This window comes from Pleurodeles waltl, chromosome 6, assembly GCF_031143425.1.
Source record: "Pleurodeles waltl isolate 20211129_DDA chromosome 6, aPleWal1.hap1.20221129, whole genome shotgun sequence".
In the NCBI taxonomy this organism is placed as follows: Eukaryota; Metazoa; Chordata; class Amphibia; order Caudata; family Salamandridae; genus Pleurodeles; species Pleurodeles waltl.
The window spans coordinates 1,224,169,272-1,224,189,515 of NC_090445.1; the positions used below are offsets into that span (position 1 = coordinate 1,224,169,272).

General features: G+C 49.8%; 1 protein-coding gene across 3 annotated transcripts in view; it reads right to left on the reverse strand.

The window, feature by feature from the left end:
- Positions 1–270: 270 nt before the first annotated feature.
- The window catches only part of GBF1 (golgi brefeldin A resistant guanine nucleotide exchange factor 1), a 1,570,387-nt gene continuing 1,550,413 nt past the window's right edge, over positions 271–20,244 (reverse strand). For all 3 annotated transcript variants that reach the window (XM_069240539.1, XM_069240538.1, XM_069240540.1), the window contains one exon: positions 271–1,005. In XM_069240539.1, coding sequence (XP_069096640.1) covers positions 734–1,005 — 272 coding nt within the window. In that variant the 3' untranslated portion in view covers positions 271–733. The remainder of the gene's footprint in view (positions 1,006–20,244) is intronic.

Below are 20,244 nucleotides of genomic sequence, written 5' to 3' on the forward strand. Positions count from 1 at the left end.
GCCTAACTATGTATGTATTTGTCAACTATGGTCAAACCCATCAGGACATGAAGCTTGGAACAGGGTAATCAATGAGTGTTCGAGATAAACACATTCATAAAGTTAGTATATACACAAGACTAGATATGAAGATGTGCCTGAAACTTCTGAACATTTCTTTAATCTGTTAAGTTTGTATGTTTTCACATTTCACTGAAAAAAAATATAAATGTGCTTAACTGAGTACTATCCCTTTTAGTAACGTGTAAGGAAAGATTAACCAAAACAAAGTGAATGGTACTGGTGTTTATTATGAGCTTCTAAATATTACATTTTATCCACGGGTATTTAAGCCTTACGATATAGCTCCAACACAACAATGGCTAGTTCTCCCAAAGACTGTGTTATCCTTGTTACCATAGCGGGAAACTTCTCAAGTTTTACCGGCTCCAGTGAAAGACATGCAAGAGTAAAGATGGAAATGCCAAAACATGTTCCCGTATGGGGTGAAACCAATCATTAAATGTACTGTACCTGTACATTTTAGGTGAAAAGTTAAACGAAAGGGGAAAAAGTTTCGTTTTCTAGAGAGGTAATTGGGATACATTAATAAAGATGCTTTCCTTTCCGGCAGTAGTGGCGAATGTTGTCTTCTTTGAAGAACGGATCAATGATCAAAGAAAAAGGCATGTAGTCATAGTGTGTGGCTCATGTCTACCACTAAAGAATCCCATTCAATCCCTTTGGTATGGCTCTAGTTGAGCTCTGATACTGTCTGGTCCGCTGGTCTTGGAATGGATAGGAGTGGCACAGGAGAGCTGGCCTCAATAAGTGCTGGATTAAGAATAATTGGCAGAGACATGGGTCGGACTCCAACAAGCTGAGGGGAGGTAAGTGGTTGAAGAATGAGAGAAGACTGTGATTTTGAACCAGTCAGATCTGTGACAGGGCTCATACTTGAATAAGTGGAAGTGGATCCTGTAGCTCCAATAGTAGATAGTCCTGCAGCTGCATGCTTCTCGGAGTCTGCAGGCAAATACAAATAACAATCAATTAACAATTACTAGTAGAAAGAAACATGCTTCCATGCAGAGAAAGTCTGAATAATTGCTTAGAAAAACCTAATACTAAATGGCAACCTTGTTGAAACACTAAATCCAGCAGCCAGAGAAAGTATTTTTAGAAACTGTTGTTCATAGATAGGAATTTACAATATAAATTCAGAAGACAAACGTAACCCTCTTCTGATTAATGTCCCTGCTAGTGAATTCAGTCTTTTCATTAGAGCAATGTTACGTAATTTTCTTTGTAGGAAAGTACCCTCTTTATTGGCATGGTTACCCCCATGTTCTACCTGTTGTCAGTGTGTTGACTGTGTTCACTGGGATCCTGATAACCAGGACCCCAGTGATTATGCTCTCTCCCTTCTACATTGGTAACTTGTACCGTTTTCACCCCACATTTGGCATGCTGGTATCCCCATGTAAGTCATAGTATATGGTACACAAGAACCCAGGGCATTGGGCTACCAGGGGCTGGGACCCCCATGGGCTGCAGCATGCAGTATGCCACCCATGGGGAGCCCATGCAAAGTGTTCTGCAGACCTGCCATTGCAGTCTGCGTGAAAGGATGCATGCGCCCTTTTTCACCATTGGTAAACTGCACCAGGTCACTGTAAGTCACCCCTATGGCAGGCCCTCTTAGCCCAGAAGGCAGGGAGCAAGTACCTGTGTGTGTGAGGGCAACCCTGCACTAGCAGTGGTGCCCCTACAAACTCCAGTGCCATTTTCATGGACGTTGTGAGTGCAGGAACACCATTTTTTTGCGTGTACTGGACATAGATCACTACCTATGTCTAGCTACATAATGATAACTCAGAACCTAGGCATGTTTGGTATCAAACATGTCAGAATCATACTCCAATACTGTTGCCAGTGTTGGAAGTATGATTCCAAGCACTCTAGGGGTTCCTTAGAGGACCACCTCATTGCTCCTAGCAGCCTTACAGGGTTTTCCAGGCAGCCCAAGCTGCTGCCACCAGTCAAACAGGTTTCTGCCCTCCTGCTGCTTGATCTGATCAAGCCCAGGAAGGGATAACCAAGGATTCCCTTCGGGAGAGGGAGGTATCACCCTCTCCCTTTGGAAATAGGTGTGACTTGCTTGGGAGGAGTAGTCTCCTCAAGCCACTGGTATGCTTTGAAGGGCACATTTGGTGCCCTCTGTGCATAAACCAGTCCACACCGGTCCAGGGACCCCCAGTCCCTGCTCTGGCACAAAACTGGACAATGGAAAGGGGAGTGACCACTACCCTGTCCATCACCACCCGAAGGGTGGTGCTCAAAGCTCCGCCAGGCGGTCCCTGGGTTCTACTATTTTGTTTCCAAGGTTGGCAGGGAGCTCTGGGAGCATCTAAGTGGCCAGTCCAAGCAGGTGACATCAGAGCCCTCCCCTGATAGGTATTATCTGTGTTGCTGACCAATTCCCTCTTTCAGGGCTATTTAGGGTCTCTCTCCTAGGTGTTTCCTCAGATTCGGATTGCAAAACGCCAGCAGGAATCCTCTGCATCCTTTACTTGATCTTCTACCAATGAATCTGCATCTGGATCCTCCAGGAACTCTACAAACTGCAACAAAGGAGGAAAGACGACTTCTGCAACATTGTATCTTTAGCTCCTGCCAGCAACTGCAACTGTTTTCAGGTTGAAATATACCCCATGCTGCAGACTGGATTGGGAATTTTTTTAGCAAACTCCTTGTACCCTGGTAGGTGGCACTGTTTGGCTTTGCTTGGATTCAGCTGTGCGGAAGTACAAGCTACTTACCTTCGGTAACAAAATATCTGGTAGAGACATATTCTACGGGAGATTTCTTACCTTAGAATTTCCCCTCAGGCATCAGACTGGATCCGGAGATTTTTCTTCGAGCAATACCCTTGTGCGTCGGTAGGTGGCGTCCGTCGACTCCGCAGGCATCGTGGTCACCGTGATGACGTCGGGAGTAGTACATAGAGGCCGCCCTTGCGCAGTGACGTCAGTTTCTTTTAACGACTTTCCACGCTAGAGCGCAAAGCCACTAAGAACACTGAGATTGGTGCGCCAGAGCTAAGGACCTGAAAGGGGGAATCCCTGTCCCTAGAAATCATTTCACAAGCGGGGAGGATGGTTGGGCGGTAAGGAATCTGCAACTAGAATATGTCTCTACCAGATATTTTGTTACCGAAGGTAAGTAACTTGTACATCTGATAGAGACTTCTAGTTGCAGATTCCTTTCCTTAGAATAGATACCCAAGCAATGCCATTCTCGGTGGTGGGCTGCGAACCAAGATCATACTAGAAAGCCCTGCAGGACCGAACGACCAAAACAGCCGTCTCCATGGACCTGACTGTCAGGCAGTAGTGCTTGGCAAACGTGTGCAGGGACGCCCACGCAGCCGCCTGGCAGATATCCAGGACAGGAACTCCGCGTGCTAACGCAGTGGAAGCAGCAGTTGCTCTGGTGGAATGAGCACGCAAGACTTCAGGAGGTTGCTTATTGGCGAAAGCGTAGCACATTTAGATGCAAAGAAGCACCCACCGAGAGATGGTACGCTTTTGCACTGCCTTACCGTTTTTCGCACCCACATACCCAACGAAGAGTTGATCGAAAATCTTTAGTACGATTGAGGTAGAATGCCAATGCTCTTTTTGGGTCCAGAGGGTGGAGTTTCTCCTCCTCATGAGAAGGATGTAGGGGTGCGAAGAAAGTGCGCAACACAACTTTGTCAGGGTGCACAGACAAGTATGGAGGTGTTGAGGAAAGGGCCTGTAGCTCACTCACCCTGAGATCAGAGGTGATAGTGACCAGAAAGACAGTTTTTAATGTGAGGAGCCGCAAGGGACAATTATGCATTGGCTCAAAGGGGGTACACATCAAAAAAGTACAAGATTAAGATTTCACTGAGGCATGATAAATGGAGTGGGAGGAAATAAGTGGATGAGACGTTTCAATAACCTACTCACAATAGGAGATTTAAAGACAAATACCCTTTAAGGGTGCCCAAAGCAGAGCCCTGCTGGGCTAAAGAAAGAATGAACAGAAGAACCTCTGACAGAGGGGCAGAAAGTGGATCAACAGATGTGTTGGTACACCATGCCACAAATTTATTCCGACAGGTGAATACAGTTTTAGCTGATGGACGCCTGGCTGCCAAGATAACATTGCAGAATCGGATGGAAGGGCAAATGCCGTCAAATGTTGCCATTCAATCTCCACGCATGAAGGCAGAGGTTAGACAGGTTCGGGTGGAGAACTGTACCCTGCTGCTGCGACAGAAGATCCACCTGAAGAGGCAGTCTCAGTGGAGGATCGATGGACATGCTCAATAGCTCTGGATACCATACTCTTCGAGCACAGTCCGGTGCCGCCAAGATAACTTGGACCCGGTCTTACTTGATTTTCTTGAGAACTCTGGGCAGAAGAGGGATAGGCGGGAAGGCGTAAAGGAGGCCGGAGCTCCACTCGAGACGAAAAGCGAGTGCCGCCTTGGAAACTCCAACGCGCAAAATAGCTGACATTGTGCGTTCTCTGCGGAGGCGACCAGATCTAACCAAGCTCTCCCTACTGCTGAATGAGACCTTGCACCACCTCCGGATGGAGAAGCCATTCGTGATCGACTGTGCATGGGTGGCTGAGTTCGTCTGCTCTGGCGTTGAGAGAGCCCGCCAGATGTTTAACCATCAGGGTAATGCCCTGATGTCCAGCCATGTCCAGAAGCGTAGTGCCTCCTGACAAAGGGTCCAGGAACCTACCCCGCCTTGTTTGTTGGAGTACCACATGGCGGTAGTATTGTCTGTGAACACCTGCACCACTTTCCCTTTGAGAGAGGAAAGGAATGCTTTCAATGCCAGCCTGATAGCCCGGAGCTCCAGCATATTTATGTGGAGCCCCGACTCCGCCAGAGACCAGAGGTGTAGGAAGTTGGCTCTGTATATACTATTTCAAAGTAAGAAATAGCGTGCACAGAGTCCAAGGGTTCCCCTTAGAGGTAAGATAGTGGCAAAAAGAGATAATTCTAATGCTCTATTTTGTGGTAGTGTGGTCGAGCAGTAGGCTTATCAGAGGGTAGTGTTAAGCATTTGTTGTACACACACACACACACACACACACACACACACACACACACACACACAATAAATGGGGAACACACACTCAAAGACTTACTCCAGGCCAATCGGTTTTTATATTGTTCAAATATCTTTTCTTAATTTATTTTAAGAATCACAGGTTCAAGATTTACAAGTAATACTTCAATTGAAAGGTATTTCTCTTAGATACTCTAGGAACTTTGAATGAACACAATATCATCTTTGTAAAAATGGCAATAAGCTATTTTAAAAGTGGACACAGTGCAAAAATCAACAGTTCCTGGGGGAGGTAAAGTAAAGGTTAGTTTTGCAGGTAAGTAAAACACTTACAAGTCTCAAAGTTGGGGCATAGGTAGCCCACCGTTGGGGGTTGAAGGCAACCCCAAAGTTACCACACCAGCAGCTCAGGGCCGGTCAGGTGCAGAGGTCAAAGAGGTGCCCAAAACACATAGGCTTCAATGGAGAACAGGGGTGCCCCGGTTCCAGCCTGCCAGCAGTTAAGTACCCGCGTCCTCGGGGGGCAGACCAGGTTTTTTTTGTAGGGCACCGGGGGGGGACACAGGAAGGCACAGAAAGTACACCCTCAGCGGCACAGGGAGGCCGGGTGCAGTGTGCAAACAGGCGTTGGGTGTTAGGAAGTAATGGAGGGACCCGGGAGTCACTTCAGCGATGCAGGCAGGCACAGGGGGGGCTCCTCGGGGTAGCCACCACCTGGGCTAGGCAGAGGGTCGCCTGAGGGTCACTCCTGCACTGAAGTTCGGTTCCTTCAGGTCCTGGGGGCTGCGGGTGCAGTGTTGGTTCCAGGTGTCGGGTCCCTTGTTACAGGCAGTCGCGATCAGGGGAAGCCTCTGGATTTCCTCTGTAGGCGTCGCTGTGGGGGTTCAGGGGGGTCATCTCAGGCTACTCACGGGCTCGCAGTCGCCGGGGAGTCCTCCCTGTAGTGTTGGTTTTCTGCAGGTCGAACCGGGGGCGTCGGGTGCAGAGTGGAAAGTCTTACGCTTACGGCGGGAAACGTGAAGTCTTTAATGTTGTTTCTTTGTTGCAAGAAAGTTGCGGGTTGTTGAACGGGGCCGCTGTTCACGGGAGCTTCTTGGTCCTTGGTTGCAGGGCAGTCCTCTGTGGCTTCAGAGGTCGCTGGTCCCTGTTGGATGCGTCGCTGTTGCAGTTTTCTTCTAAGAAGACAGGCCGGTAGGGCTGGGGCCAAAGCAGCTGTCGTCTCTGTCTTCACTGCAGGGCTTCAGGTCAGCAGTCCTTCTTCTTGTTAAGGTTGCAGGAATCTAGTTTCCTAGGTTCTGAGGTGCCCCTAAATACTGAATTTAGGGGGGTGTTTAGGTTTGGGAGGGCAGTAGCCAATGGCTACTGTCCTTGAGGGTGGCTACACCTTCTTTGTGCCTCCTCCCTGTGGGGAGGGGGGGCACATCCCTAATTCTATGGGGGGAATCCTCCTCTCACAAGATGGAGGATTTCTAAAAGTAAGGGCCACCTCAGCTCAGGACACCTTAGGGGCTGTCCTGACTGGTGAGTGGCTCCTCCTTGTTTTTCTCATCATCTCCTCCAGTCTTGCCGCCAAAAGTGGGGGCAGTGGCCGGAGGGGCGGGCATCTCCACTAGTTGGGATGCCCTAGGGTGCTGTAACAAAAGGCATGAGCCCTTGAGGCTCACCGCCAGGTGTTACAGTTCCTGCAGGGGGAGGTGAGAAGCACCTCCACCCAGTACAGGCATTGTTCCTGGCCACAGAGTGACAAAGACACTCCCCCCATTTGGCAAGAAACTCATCTGGTTGTGGCAGGCTGGCAGACACTGGTCAGCCTAGCACTAGGAGTTGGACTGGTATTCAGGGGGCATCTCTAAGATGCCCTCTGGGTGTATTTTACAATAAATCCCACACTGGCATCAGTGTGCATTTATTGTGCTGAGACGTTTAATACCAAACTTCCTAGATTTTAGTGTAGCCATTATGGAACTGTGGAGTTCATGTTTGACAAACTCCCAGATCATATACTCTTTGCTTAGACACTGTAGGGGCATAGTGCTGATGCACTTATGCCCTCACCTGCGGTATAGTGCACCCTGCCTTAGGATTGTAAGGCCTGCTAGAGGGGTGACTTACCTATGCCACAGGCAGTGAGAGGTGGGAATGGCACCCTGAGGGGAAAGCCATGTCGACTAAGTCATTTTTTCCCCACTGGCACACACAAGCTTGTGAGGCAGTGTGCATGTGCTGAGTGAGGGGTCCCCAGGGTGGCATAAGACATGCTGCAGCCCTAAGAGACCTTCCCTGGCCACAGGGCCCTTGGTACCAGGGGTACCTTTACTAGGGACTTATCTGTGTGCAGGGTTGTGCCAATTGTGGGAACAAAGGTACAGTTTAGGGAAAGAAAACTGTTGCTGGGGCCTGGTTAGCAGGGTCCAGCACACTTCTCAGTCAAGTCAGCATCAGTATCAGGCAAAATGTCAGGGGGTAACCATGCCAAGGAAGGCATTTCCTTACACTAACCATGCTAAAAAGGGTGCTTCACTACAGTCCTGGAGTGCGCACAGGACTGACAAGTGACTCCAGGAGCAGTCCTGAGATCTCCAACGTGAACGGGCCTGAAGCATCACAGAGTTGCATGGCAAACAGCCAAATGTTTCATAGCTCGCTTGTGAAGAGCCTTGGGATTCATGGTATGGCATTCTGCACAGGACACAGATTCATGGTCCCTCTCAAGGCAACAGAGAGACACCAAGTGAGGGACTATCACTGACATTAGTTGTTGATAGGCTCCACAAGGCCTGAACCCGGGGGTTTCTTTGGGTACATCTAAAAAAACAAGCATTTGCAATGCAAAGTGTCTCACGTTTGCTCGAATTAGAGCTATTCACATTTTAAACTCCTAACCCGACTTTTCTTGGCACATAAACTGAAAAGTAAAACAGTTTCACATAAGCGAGCCCACAGCTACCATGAAGCGTGATGGAGACACACAAAAGAAAACATAAATTCGCTCGTAGTGAAACGTATCTGCAAAAGTGCAATTATCCATGTTACCGCCAAAAGTGCAAATGGCCATGTAGCAAGGCCAATGTCATGCAAAGTGCTCGAATAGTGCCCAGCGAGATCGCACTGCCTACGAAATAGAGAGAAAAAGTAGTCCAGAAACCATATGGGCCTCGCATGTTTTCAGTAGTTGGCTGGTGCGCTTGAGGAGGGCTAAACACCGGAAAAGGCATGAGGTGTGCATGCCTTCCACTAATGAAATGGAGCGAATTGTAAAAGGCAAGCCTACGAACCAACCAAACTCATGGGCGTGGCTAAAAGCCCATTGAGAGATTACACTAGGGACAGAGTGCTTTGTGCTCAACCCTAAAAAGGAGAAAAAAAACACATTAGACCTCTACAAAACACTGAAAAAAATGCAGTCAAAAAATGACTAAAGGGAGCTCATCTGGATTGGCACGGATGGCACAGAAGAACAAGTTACTTACCTTCGGTAACGAAGTATCTGGTAGAGACTCTATCTAGCTGCAGATTCCTTACCATAGAATTCCCTGGCGTCAGCTTCGAATCCGGACTTTTTTTGTGAGCAGTACCCTTCGCGCGCGCCGTCGGACGGCGTCGTTCGGATCCGCGTGCGTCGTCAGAGTCATCTACGACATCACGGTTGTCTATATAGACGCCGTCTCGGCGCGCGTACGTCAGTTCTTTTCCACAACTTCACGAGCCAGAAGCACAGAGTCATGGAAGAACCGATTATTACACTTTTAACCTCTTTGAATGTTTGGAGAAAAACACTTTCATGCCTGTAAGAAAGGCAAAAAGTTGCCAAAATGGAGCGGGGAGGCTTGGGCGGGTGTAAGGAATCTGCAGCTAGATAGAGTCTCTACCAGATACTTCGTTATCGAAGGTAAGTAACTTGTTCATCTGAAAGAGACTTCTAGCTGCAGCTTCCTTACCTTAGAATAGATACCCAAGCTATAACCCATGGCGGTGGGTCTGAAGGAGATTTTTTTTTTTTTTTTTAATACAAGGCAGTCCTGCAAGACAGAACGGGCAAAATGCCCCTCTCTCCTCACCTGGCTATCCAGGCAGTAGTGCTTCGCAAACGTGTGCAAAGAAGCCCACGTTGCGGCCTGACATATATCCACCACCGGCACGCCATGTGCCAACGCAGTGGTAGCAGCTTTCCACCTAGTGGAATGAGCTCTCAAGCCCTCAGGAGGCTGCATCTTCGCCAAAGCGTAGCATTTTTAATACAGAGAACGACCCAGCACGAAATGGATTGTTTCTGTACTGCCCGACCCTTCTTTGCACCAACATACCCCACAAAGAGTTGGTCATCCACCCGGAACTCTTTAGTGCGGTCAAGGTAGAACGATAACGCTCTGTTTGGGTCCAGTCGATGGAGACGTTCCTCTTCCTTAGAGGGATGCGGTGGAGCAAAGAAGGTGGGTAGGGTGATATTTTGACCCAGATGGAAAGGGGTCACCACCTTGGGGGGAAAAGAGGCACGAGTTCTTAACACCACCTTGTCAGGATATGTCCTGAGATAAGGAGGTTTAGAAGATAAAGCCTGCAGCTCACTCACTCTCCTGGCAGATGTAATTGCCACCAAAACGGCTGTCTTAATAGTGAGCAGCCGGAGAGGACAGTTATGCAAGGGCTCGAAAGGAGCACACATAAGGAAGGTAAGAACCAAATTAAGATCCCACTGGGGCATAACGAAAGGCACAGGCGGGAACAGATGTACAAGCCCTTTCAAAAACCTCTGTACTATAGGTGATTTAAACAGAGATGGTTGATCAGGCAACTGAAGGAATGCCGATAAGGCTGCAAGATAGCCCTTAAGAGTCCCCAAGGAGGAACCCTGCTGGGCGAGAGACAAAATAAACAAAATGATGTTAGACAGAGAAGAAGAAAGAGGATCAATAGACCTCTCTGAACAATAAGAAACAAAACGTTTCCAACGGCAGGCGTAGATCGACTTAGTAGAGGGACGCCTGGCTGACAGAATGACATCACAGACCTCGGGAGGGAGGTCATAAACCATCAACTGTCGCCACTCAATCTCCACGCATGAAGGTGCAGAGTTGACAGGTTCGGGTGGAGAACCTTTCCCTGCTGCTGCGACAGAAGATCCTCCCGAAGAGGCAGCCTGATTGGAGGACCGATGCTCATTTTGAGAAGCTCTGTAAACCAAACTCTCCGTGCCCAATCCGGAGCCACAAGGATTAGTTGGGCCCGGGCGTTCTTGATTTTCTTGAGAACTCTGGGCAATAGTGGTATAGGCGGAAAGGCGTACAGGAGGCCTGAACTCCACTCGCGACGAAAAGCGTCGCCTAGCGATAGCCCCCTTGGAAACTCCAACGCGCAAAACTGCTGACACTGTGCGTTCTCTGCGGAGGCGAACAGATCTAACCAAGGCTCTCCACACTGCTGAAAGAGTCCTTGCGCCACCTCCGGATGGAGACACCATTCGTGATCCTCTAAGCATTTTCGGCTGAGTTCGTCTGCTCTGGCGTTCAGAGAACCTACCAGGTGTTGAACCACCAAGGTCATGCCCTGCTGTTCCAGCCATGTCCAGAGGCGTAAAGCCTCTTGACAAAGGGTCCACGACCCCACACCGCCCTGCTTGTTGCAGTATCACATTGCGGTAGAGTTGTCCGTGAACACCTGCACCACCTTCCCTTTCACAACAGGAAGAAATGCTTTTAATGCTAGCCGGATCGCCCGAAGCTCCAACAAGTTGATGTGGAGCCCGTATTCCGCCGGAGACCAGTGACCTCTGATCTCCACCTCCCCCACATGGCCACCCCATCCCAGAAGTGACGCATCTGTCACTACCGTTAGATCTGGTTAGGGAAGGGAGAGGGGTCTGCCCTTGACCCACTCGCAGTTCACTAGCCACCACCGCAGAAATTCCGCAGTCCTCTCCGAGATCTGAACTACGTCGGTAAGATTTCCCTGATAGTGTGCCCAATGTAACTTCAGGTCCCACTGCAGAGCCCTCATGCGCCATCTGGCATGCTTGACCAACAGGATGCAGGAAGCTATGAGTCCCAGCAGCCTCAGAGTCTGTCTCACCGAGATCCAGGATAGAGGCCGAAACATCGGAATCATAACCAGAATATCCTGAACCCGCTGATCGGGAGGAGAAGCCCGATACTGCACTGTGTCCAGAACAGCTCCGATGAAAGAGAGCTTCTGAGAGGGAGTCAGGTGTGACTTCGCTACACATTTATAGTGAACCCCAGCGAATGCAGGAGGTCCGCAGTCGTCTGGAGGTGGGTGACGAGAGCCTGGGGCGTAGGAGCCTTCAACAGCCAATCGTCCAGGTAGGGGAAGACTGAAATCCCTGACCTGCGCAAATGAGCTGCACCACCGCCATCACCTTTGTGAACACCCGAGGGGCACTGGTGAGACCGAAAGGAAGCACGGTAAACTGAAAGTGCTCGTGGCCCACCTTGAACCGCAGGTAACGTCTGTGGCTTGGCAGAATAGGAATATGGAAATACGCATCCTGCAAATCCAACGCTACCATCCAGTCTCCTTGGTCTAGGGCAGACAAAACCTGAGCAAGAGTGAGCATCTTGAATTTCTCCTTCTTGAGGAAGAGATTGACGTCCCTTAAATCCAAAATAGGGCGAAGGCCTTTTTTCTTTTTGGGAATCAGAAAGTAGCGGGAATAACAACCACTGCCTACTTCTGATATTGGGACTCTTTCTATGGCTCCCTTGGCCAAAAGAGCCGAAACTTCCTCGCGGAGCAAAGCTAAATGGTCCTCCATCAGCCATTCCTTTGTCGGAGGGATAGAAGGAGGGAAAGACTGGAAGGGAAGGGAGTAGCCCTTCCGTATGATCTGCAGGACCCACTTGTCCGTGGTGATGGAAAGCCAGTGACGGAGATGAAAACGAATCCTCCCTCCAACTGGATGGACGTGATCCTGCAGAACCACACTAGGAGGGCTTGGGCACAGTGGAGGGGGGCTGTGTGGCGGCCGACCTCTGGCCACACCCTCTGGGTCTGATGGTACCACGACCACGTCCTCTTCCGGGATGCTGTGAAGCCTGAGGACGGTGGCTAAACTGTGACTGGCGTGGTACCACGCGCCTTCCGAAGCCTCGGAAGGGACGAAAAACAGACTGCTGTCTTGCCGGCGTTGAAAGGACCAAGGATCTGGGCGTGGCTCGAGAATCCTTGCGGAGTCTGCCTTTTCGCCAAAAAGGCGAGAGCCATCAAAGGGCATGTCCATCAAGCTGGACTGGACATCCCCTGAAAAACCAGTGGAACGTAGCCAGGCGTGGCGACGAAGGGCCACTGACGATGAAATCGCTCTGCCCAGCGAGTCGGTCGTATCCAAGCCACACCGGATTGTAAACTTGGCTGCATCTCTCCCATCCTTTACAGCCTGGGTGAGAGTGTCCCGCACGCGCTCCGGGACCTGGGACAGCACTTGCGCCACCGAATCCCATAAAGTATGGGAATAAAGGCCCAATAGGCAAGAGGTGTTTACAGACCTCAATGCCAGGCTGGAGGAAGAAAGCATCTTCTTCCCAAGCTGATCCAGCCTCTTGGATTCCCTATCCGGGGGAGCGGAAGGGAAGGCACCACGTGAAGTAGAGGCTTGGACAACCAAGCTCTCAGGAGTGGGGTGTTGTGTTAGGAAACTAGGGTTGCTGGGAGCGGGTCTATGGCGGCGGCCGACCGTCCTATTCACAGGAGCCCCTGTGCTGGGTTTGGACCACATACCCAGAAGGACGTCTGTAAGAGCCTCATTTAAGGGCAACAATGGTTCCGATGTTGACACCCCCGGCTGAAGCACTTCTGTCAGGATATTTGTCCTGACTGGAACCGTAGGCAAATCTAGGTCCAAGACCTCAGCTGCCCTACGCACCACCATAGCGAAAGAAGCCCCCTTCTCCGTAGCCACATTAGGAGGAGAGAGCATACCAGTATCTGGAGATATGTCCAGTCCACTGGCCTCCCCTAGATCCACATACCAGTCCTGTTGCAGTCCTGATTCTAAAGGGTCCTCAGACCCCTCTCATTCCTCTCCTGCGTCTGGCTGTTCTAAATAATGCTCAGACAATGATCTGGGCCGAATCGGCTCCGTCGGAGTCGACGTCGTACGACATCGCTCCGGCTCCGGATCATCCGGAATAAGGATGGGGCTGCCACCGGTGGGCGCCGGTGGCGGAATCGTCGACGTCGGACCCGGCGCCGAAGGAGGTCGACTGTGAGAGACCAGCGCCGGTCCAGATCCGTTATCGGATCCTGAGGTCCCCAACGGCGCGAAGGCCGAAGCTGCTGGCGTCGAATCCGAAGGGGCCCCTGCTGACCCCGCGGGGCCCGAAGACCCACCCGAGGGTACAGCCCGCTCAAAAACGAGACGCATGGCCTCGTAAAATTCATTAATTTGAGCAGGGGTTGATCCAGTCCCCGGAAAGGGGGGAAGACGCGGAGTCGACCCTGGCGACGGCTCCGCAGATCCGCGCTCGGAACGTCGACGTTCCCTAGACACCTATTTTGTCGACGGGCGTGGCAAAGATGAAGTCCGCTTGGACTTCTTCTTCTTCTTGTGCCTCTTACCTTCCGATGACCTCGAGTGCGAGGAAGAGGACTTGGGGCCCTGGGAGCAGTGGCGCGGCCTCCTCCTACTGCGGACCGTGACCTCCGCGGAGTCGTGCCGACCGAAGACGAATGTCGGGCCGCAAGAAGCTTAAGGGATCTCTCCCGCAAGGCCTTCGGCGCCATGGCCCAACAATTGGAGCACGAGGTGGAATCGTGGTCCTTGTCCAAGCACCAAAGACAAACTCGGTGCGGATCCGTCACAGACGGATCCGATGACATACACCACACGGCTTGAATCCTGTCTTTCTCGAAGACATGACTCCAAACAGTAAAAAAAAAAAAAGCGTTGAGAAATCGTCGAAGCAGGGTAGCTCTTTCCAAAAACTGCGCTTAACCGGCGCGGAAGGAAAAGAACTGACGTACGCGCGCCGAGACGGCGTCTATATAGACAACCGTGACGTCATAGACGACTCCAACGATGCTGACGACGCACGCGGATCCGTCCGACGAGGCGCGCGCAGGGTACTGCTCACGAAAATCTCCGGATTCGAAGCTGACGCCAGGGAATTCTAAGGTAAGGAAGCTGCAGCTAGAAGTCTCTATCAGATAAGAAGGAACTGAGGTCAGTGCGCTCCAGTGGAGCTTATATAGGCATTGCACGCATCACTTCCGGCATGGACGATGCCATGCTGAGCTGAACGGTGCCACCTACCGGCGCACAAAGGGGGAGGTCGAAAAGTTCCAGATCCATTCTGATGGCTGGGGAATTTTCTCTCTATCAGCTTAGAAAATCCTTCAGGACAGTTCTGGGGAAGGGTCCATCCAGTTGGCCCTGACTATCTAGGCGGTAATACTTGGTGGAAGTGTGCTGGAACGACCACATTGCAGCCTGGAAAGTGTCCAGAACTGGCACAAGGTGCACCAGTGCAGTGGTAGCAGGTTTTGCTCTGGTAGAGTGAGCATTCAAGCCTTCTGAGAGCTGTTTCTTGGCAAACCCACAGATCATAATTGTAGAAAAGCAAATTTTTTAGGATAGTTAGCCCCCACTCTTTGCCTGGTATCACATGTGATTTCAACTGTAAGTTCACTTGGTTCCTGCTAACCAGGTTCCTTGTGCCAGATCTCTTTCCCTAAAATAGCACAGTTGTTTCCCTCAATTGACACCAACTTTTGCACCCACTGTTAGCCCCTAGTAAAGGGTACCTAGGGCTTGAGATACTAACAAAGGTCCCTAAGAGTTGCAGCACGAATTGTGCCACCCTCGGGGACCTCATTCCCAACACACAGTGCTGCCATCCCAGGCTGTGTTTCTTGGTGCCACTAAAAGTGAAAAATGGATCTGCCACACGTCCACGTGTGCCAGGTCCCCTAACACTGCATTTGATTTCTTCAGGTCACCCCTACAGTAGGTCTACAGCCCTAAGACAGGGTAAATTATATCATATGTGAGGACATATCTGCAGGAGAAGATATGACCCTATACCTTTGTTAATTCTTAGACACAGAAGTGAACAGGGAGCCATTTTGAGTACATGTGCTAGACACTGGTCATCACAAGTTCCCCAGCTACGTGATGGCTTCAATGAAACCAGAGATGTTTGGTATCAAACAACTCGCATTAGGAAACCCTCACTGAATCCAATGATGGATTTATTAATACATGCACTCAGAGGTGCCCCCTGAAAAAATACCAGACAGTGTGTTAACTGACTGGTCTAACCACTGCAGCCACCCTGGACAGATTTCGGAATACCCAAGCTGAGAGCCAGCACTCTCGGAGGCCAGGAACAAACACCTACTCCAGGTGGAGGTTTTATCACCTCTTACCGGCAGGATAGACATTCCAGGGCAGGAAGCTTCAAAGGCCATGCCGCCTTTGTAATGTGACCCAGTATCTCCAGATGGTAGAGATGACCAACCCCTGTCCTGACCCCACTTTTTAGCAGCAAGAGAGGCGAGAAAATTAGTATGATTACAAGGTGTGCCGACCTAATATCAGTTTCACCCCTGAGGTGGCCCAGCATATGCGGACACCACTTTTTAAATTCCTCCATCTTGTTTTGGACCGAATTAGTATTCTAGGGTCAGGGTTATGCCCACTTCCCAATGGAAGTGGTCATATACAGGGTGTAGTCACCCTAAAGGCAGGCAACTCATTAGATGCTGCCTGGCACTTCCTGTAATGCTCCTAAATTGAGTATTTAGGTGACAGTCCGGAACCCCAAGAACTCAGATTCGACGGATCAAGAGAAAAAGGAGCAGAAGAGGTGAGGACATTTTGGTGCAAACCACTGCCCGCTTGCACCTCTCTCGACAATTGCAACAGAGTGACTTTTCCTGCAAGCTGAAGAACCACCAAAGCCTCAGGTAGCCTGCCAGCACTTCAAAACCACTGCCAGTCTCACTTGGCGGTGGAATTTGGGGAGCTTTCGAGGAACTGTTGATTGTACTTTGGACCTTAGGCCCCTCCATCTCTGAATCCAGAAGGTGAACCACCAAAACTGAGGTTCTTATCTTTATGCAATGTTGACTTTTCCGTCCACAGGACTGCATTGTGCATAAAGGCGCACAGGTTTGAACTGTTTACTTGCCTGTAAAGTTTTTAACAAGAAATCAGTACTTACTTTTTCGCAAAGTTCTTGGTTTTAAAATATACATAAAAAGAAGTGTTATTTTTCAAAATTGGTCTCGGATTTATTCTTTCAACCTGTCTCATTTATTGCCCGTGTGAATACAACAAATGCTTAGCACTACCCTCTGATAAGCCTAACTACTCACCCACACTACTACTGAAGACAGTGTTAGTGTTATATACTTTTGCATCTGTCAACCAACTGGGGATAAACTGGACTCTCTGCACAATGTACTTCTTTTTAGTGCACCATATAGAGAGCCAGATTTCTACAATAATATATAACACAATTCATCTAGAGATGGTGTTCCTTTCCACCGCTTTGGCTTTCTTAGCTCCAGGAGGATAAAAAGCTTGTCATCCTGGCAGTAGTTTCGGGCTATATAGCAGCTAAGTGCCCTTTTAAGATCAAGGAGGTGGAACTGTTTTTTCTCCTTGGAGTTTTGAGGCAGTGCATAGGAAGCTGGCAAGGTGAGGGATTGCCCTTTGTAGAAGGGTGTGATAACTAAATGGAGTAATGTCTCTTTAGTCCGGAGGACTAATTTATCCGGGAATAAAGATATAAATAGTGGCACAAAGGACAAATATTGAAGTTCTCTCACCCACCTAGCCGAGTTATAAAAATTAGGAATGCTACAGTGCATGGGTTCCAAAGAAATGTGCTTCAGGTATACAAATACCAAATTTAGGTTCCCATGTGGCATCACAAATGGCGTTGCCAGGAACATATGGATCAACCCTTTCAGAAAACTCATCACAACGGGTGACTTGAAAAGGGATGGATGATCAGTTAAATGTAAGAAGGCCAAAAGTGCCAATAGGAAAACTTTAACTGTTGCCACAGCAAGGCCCTGCTGGGCTAAGCACAACCCTAACAAGAGAACATCACACTACTGTGCAGTCAAGGGTTGAAAGTTCCGGGAGGAACACCAAGCAAAACACTTCTCCAAGCATCCTGTGTAAGAATTGGTGGATAGGCGCCTGGCTGCCAAGATGACACCAAACACTTTGGGTGAGAAATCAAAAGCTCTCACCTGTCACCGCTCAATATCCAAGTATGAAGGTGTAGGGTCTGCAGGCTCTGCCCTGCTGCTGTGACAGGAGGTCCTCTTGAAGGGGGAGCTGGGTCAGAGGACAAATTCTGATGGCCAGAATTCCTGGGTACCACACTCTCCTCGCACAGGCTGGTGTCACCACAATGACTTGACACGGACCTCTCTTTTTCAGTACTCTGCTAAGAAGAGGGAGGAGTAGAAAACCAATAGAGCTGTCTCAACTCCCCGATTTGGAAGGTGTCTCCAAGAAAGAACTGCCTTGAAACTCCAACGCACAAAGTTTTGGACAATGCATTTTCTGACATGGCGAACAGACTGAGATAGGGTTCTCTTGATTGCTGGTAGAGGGCCTATGCCACCTCAGAGTTTAACTGCCATTTGTGATCTGCTAGGCAACAAACATCGACTGAGTTTCTCCGCCCTTACATTTAAAGACCCTGTCAGGTGCTGGGCGATCAGGGAGATGCACTGGGAATTTGGACACTTATAGAGATGAAAGCCACAGTATCTACAACCTTGTTTGTTGCAATACCACATAACGGTTGTATTGACTGTGAGAATATGCATCTGTTTCCCCTCGATGGTCAGAAGGGACACCTTCAGTGCAAAGCAAATAGTCTGCATCTCCAACAAGTTGATGTGGTGGCAAGCCTTGGCTGGAGACCAGAACCCTCTGATCTCTACCTCTCCCAGATGACCTTCCCAACCCATCAACGATGCATTTGTCACAACCATTAGAAATGGGTGAAAGAGAGGTCTGACGGTAGTCCAATGACAGTCGAGACGCCCCTACAGCAGATCTTCTGCAGTCTCTTTTGACACCTGGATGGAGTCTTATAGTTTGCCTTTGTGCTGAGCTCACTACAGAGCCCGTGCCTGCCTCCTGGTATGGTCCACAAATAGGATGAAGGAGTCATAGAGGCCCAGAAGAAAGTTACTTACCTGATGCACTGATTTTTCTGGTGTATACTCTGACTACTTGCAGATTATTCACCTGAAGAACAATCGTAGTTGTTAGAAATGGAGTCTCTAGTTGGTAGAGGTATACATCTTTGTCCAAGTAGGAACCACAATCATAGTCAGGGTAAGTCACAACACAATCCAAATTATCCTGTGCCCACCCCTCTGGTAGCTTGGCACTGAGCAGTCAGGCTTAGCTTAGAAGGCAATGTGTAAAGTATTTGAGCAAGAAATCCATTAACTGTAAGGAAATGCCTCCTTGGCATGGTTATCCCCTGACATTTTCCCTTTTGCTGAAGCCAGGTATGATTGAAAGTGTTCTGGGACCCTGCTAACCAGGCCCCAACACCAGTGTTCTTTCCCTAAACTGTACCTTCGCTTCCACAACTGGCACAGCCCTGGCACCCAGATAAGTCCCTTGTATATGGTACCCCTGGTACCAAGGGCCCTGATGCCAGGGAAGATCTCTAAGGGCTGCAGCATGTTTTATGCCACCCTGGGGACCCCTCACTCAGCACATGCACACTGCTTCACAGCTTGTGTGTGCTGGTGGGGAGAGAATGAGTAAGTCGACATGGCACTCCCCTCAGAGTGCCATGCCAACCTCACACTGCCTGTGGCATAGGTAAGTCACCCCTCTAGCAGGCCTTACAGCCCTAAGGCAGGGTGCACTATACCACAGGTGAGGGCATATGTGCATGAGCACTATGCCCCTACAGTGACTAAGCAAAACCTTAGACATTGTAAGTGCAGGGTAGCCATAAGAGTATATGGTCTGGGAGATTGTCAGACACGAACTCCACAGTTCCATAATGGCTACACTAATATCTGGGAAGTTTGGTATCAAACTTCTCAGCACAATAAATGCACACTGATGCCAGTGTGGAATTTATTGTAAAATGCACCCAGAGGGCATCTTAGAGATGCCCCCTGAATACCAATCCGACTTCTAGTGTGGGGCTGACCAGTTTCTGCCAGCCAGGCACAACCAGACGAGATGCTGGCCACATAGGGAGAGTGCCTTTGTCACTCTGTGGCCAGGAACAAAGCCTTTACTAGGTGGAGGTGCTTCTCACCTCCCCCTGCAGGAACTGTAACACATGGTGGTGAGCCTCAAAGGCTCACCCATTTTGTTACAGTGCCAGAGGGCATCCTAGCTAGTGGTGATGCCCACCCCTCCAGCCACTGCCCCCACTTTTGGCGGCAAGGCTGGAGGAGATAATGAGAAAAACAAGGAGGAGTCACCCACCAGTCAGGACAACCCCTAAGGTGTCCTGAGCTGAGGTGACCACTGCCTTTAGAAATCCTCCATCTTAGTTTTGGAGGATTCCCTCAATAGGATTAGGGATGTTCCCCCCTCCCCTCAGGGAGGAGGCACAAGAGGGTGTAGCCACCCTCCAGGACAGTAGCCATTGGCTACTGCCCTCCCAGACCTAAACACCCCCCTAAATGTATTATTTAGGGGCACCCAAGAACCCAGGAAATCAGATTCCTGCAACCTGAACTAAAGAAGGACCGCTGACCTGCAAGCCTGCAGAGATGACTTAAGACAACACCTGCTTTGGCACCAGCCCTACCGGCCTGTCTCCTGGCTCAAAAAACTGCAACAGCGATGCATCCTACAGGGACCAGCAACCTCTGAAGCCTCAGAGGACTGCTCTGAACCCCAGGACCAAGAACCTCCTGTGAGCAGTGGCTCTGCTCAACAAACAGCAACATTCTTGCAACTTTTCTACAACTTTCAAAGACCTCACTCTTCCCGCCGGAAGCATGAGACTTCACACTCTGCACCTGACGCCCCCCGGCTTGAGATCGAGACAACAAACACCATAGAGAGGACTCCCAGGCGACTGAGACTCTGTGAGTAGCCCGAGACGACCCCCCTGGACCACCACAGCGACGCCTGCAGAAAGAATCCAGAGGCTCCCCCTGACCGTGAACGCCT